At 35.9% G+C, this 2,021-nt stretch overlaps 1 protein-coding gene across 1 annotated transcript; it reads right to left on the reverse strand.

Annotated features, from left to right (window-relative positions):
* Window positions 1–285: 285 nt before the first annotated feature.
* On the reverse strand, window positions 286–1,224 carry LOC100915958 (olfactory receptor 6C2-like). The gene has a single exon (XM_003772145.2). It carries the CDS (start codon window positions 1,222–1,224, stop codon window positions 286–288), a length of 939 nt encoding a protein of 312 aa, XP_003772193.2.
* Window positions 1,225–2,021: the final 797 nt, after the last annotated feature.

The following is a 2,021-nucleotide window of genomic DNA, read 5'->3' on the forward strand; positions in this document are numbered from 1 at the left end:
ATAAATGAATAGTGACTATTAAGTAGAGAGCTGGAAAATCCTTTGCTAGTAAGTGTTTTATACACAGTTAGTTCTAAATAAATGTTCATTGGATTTATAGAAATGGATTAGTGATTGAGGTTATTAAAAACAAGTGAAGTCCTTAGAAAGGATAAAGCAGGGAAGGAGTTGTGAGTAAGGGTGCCTTTGTAAGAGAATAAAATGAAGTAACAGGATCCAGAACAAAGAATTCAAAATTACTCAAGGTTTCTTTTACTACCATTGCTCCTTAATGTCAATTGCCTTTTATAGTTTTGAAATCAGTATAACCCTTTTCAATGTGTCTCTAAAAGCTTTAACCACCTGTTTATTTCTCAGAGTATAAATAAAAGGGTTCATTACAGGTGCCACTGAGGTTGCAAGTACTGTCACCACTTTATTCATAGCCACCCCTTCTTTTTCAGAAGGTTTGATATAGATGAAGATGCAGGTTCCATAAGTCATGGAGACAACAATCATGTGGGAGGAACAAGTGGAAAAGGCTTTTTTCCTTTGCTCAGCTGAGGGGAATCTAAGAATAGTCCTGACAATGTAGGCATAAGATAGAATCACTAACACTAAGGTGATGATGAGGGTGAATACAGCAAAGGCTAAAATCATCCTTTCCAGGAATTGTGTATCAGAGCATGTGATCTCCAGCAATGGTGATATATCACAGACAAAATGGTCAATGATGTTGGAGTCACAGAATTCTAGTTCAAGAGCTCCACCAAGTACAGGAACAATAATCATCAATCCAGCCATCCAACAACCTAGGAGGAGCTGATTACAGACTCTGTTGTTTATGATAGCTGCATAGTGCAGGGGTTTGCAGATAGCTACATAGCGGTCATAAGACATGGCAGCCAAAAGAAAAAATTCTGAGGCCCCAAAGAGGATACCAAAAAACAACTGAGTGAAACATCCATTATATGTCACAGTATAGTCCCCAGTTGACATGTTGTACAGGAATCTGGGAATGCAGACAGTTGTGAATGACAATTCTAAGAAGGAATAGTTCCTAAGGAAAAAATACATGGGAGTTTTAAGATGGGGATTCACCAGAGTGAGGGTGATGATGGTCAAATTCCCAGTTACACTTAGCATATAGGTCAGAAACAGAAAGATAAAAAGCAGAACCTTCAACTGTGGGTCATCTGTCAGTCCCCGAATAATGAATAATGTTATCCCTGTATAGTTTCTCATTTTTAACCTCTTTTTTTAGATGGATCTGTAAATAAAATAGGACAGAGAGAGAGAGAGAGAAAGAAACTGCATCTGAAAAAAGCTATCAAAGTAAATCAGCAATGCAATTTGGATATAAATGCTCAGAAGTCATTCTTGAATTCTTTATTCTGTCACTGGCTTAAAAAAGTCATCTCAACATTGTATTATCTTCAGTGACTTAGAGTAGTTAATCAGCTATTTATTGAGTACATAGAATTTTGGCTAAGACTTTTGTCCCCAATCTGTCTTTCTCCCCCCTTGGGTTTTGCCCTCACTCCATTCCTTCCACATTGACTTGATTTGGTATTATACAAAAAAGTTATGATTTCTTTTCTTTTCCCAGCACATTCATTTCTAGATTTATCTCTTTGATGTGACTTAGATAAAAAAGTTAAGCAAGACCTACAAAGTGACCTTCTGTGAAAGTGTATGCCAAATATATTTAATGTTCATATAGCACAAAGTTTTCAGTCATTCCCCTATTGTCAGACACTCACTTCATATCTATTTTGTCTGCTACACAGAAAACCACAATCTCATGGAATTCATGTGGTGATTCTTTCTGTTTCCTATCTCCCTTGAATATAGATTCAGTGGCAAGATCACTGGCTCAGAGCTATGAAGAGTTTCTTCACCTTTCACAGAAAACTTCAAATTTTATTATGGATCATTTTTGACCAATTTTTATTTCTAATAATTGTACTTTAGTTGTTGGATTTTCCATATCCCTTTCAAATAGTATAGTTTCTTCTATTTTTGACCTTTATTAATCTATG

This window comes from Sarcophilus harrisii, chromosome 5 (genome assembly GCF_902635505.1).
Source record: "Sarcophilus harrisii chromosome 5, mSarHar1.11, whole genome shotgun sequence".
Lineage (NCBI taxonomy): Eukaryota > Metazoa > Chordata > Mammalia > Dasyuromorphia > Dasyuridae > Sarcophilus > Sarcophilus harrisii.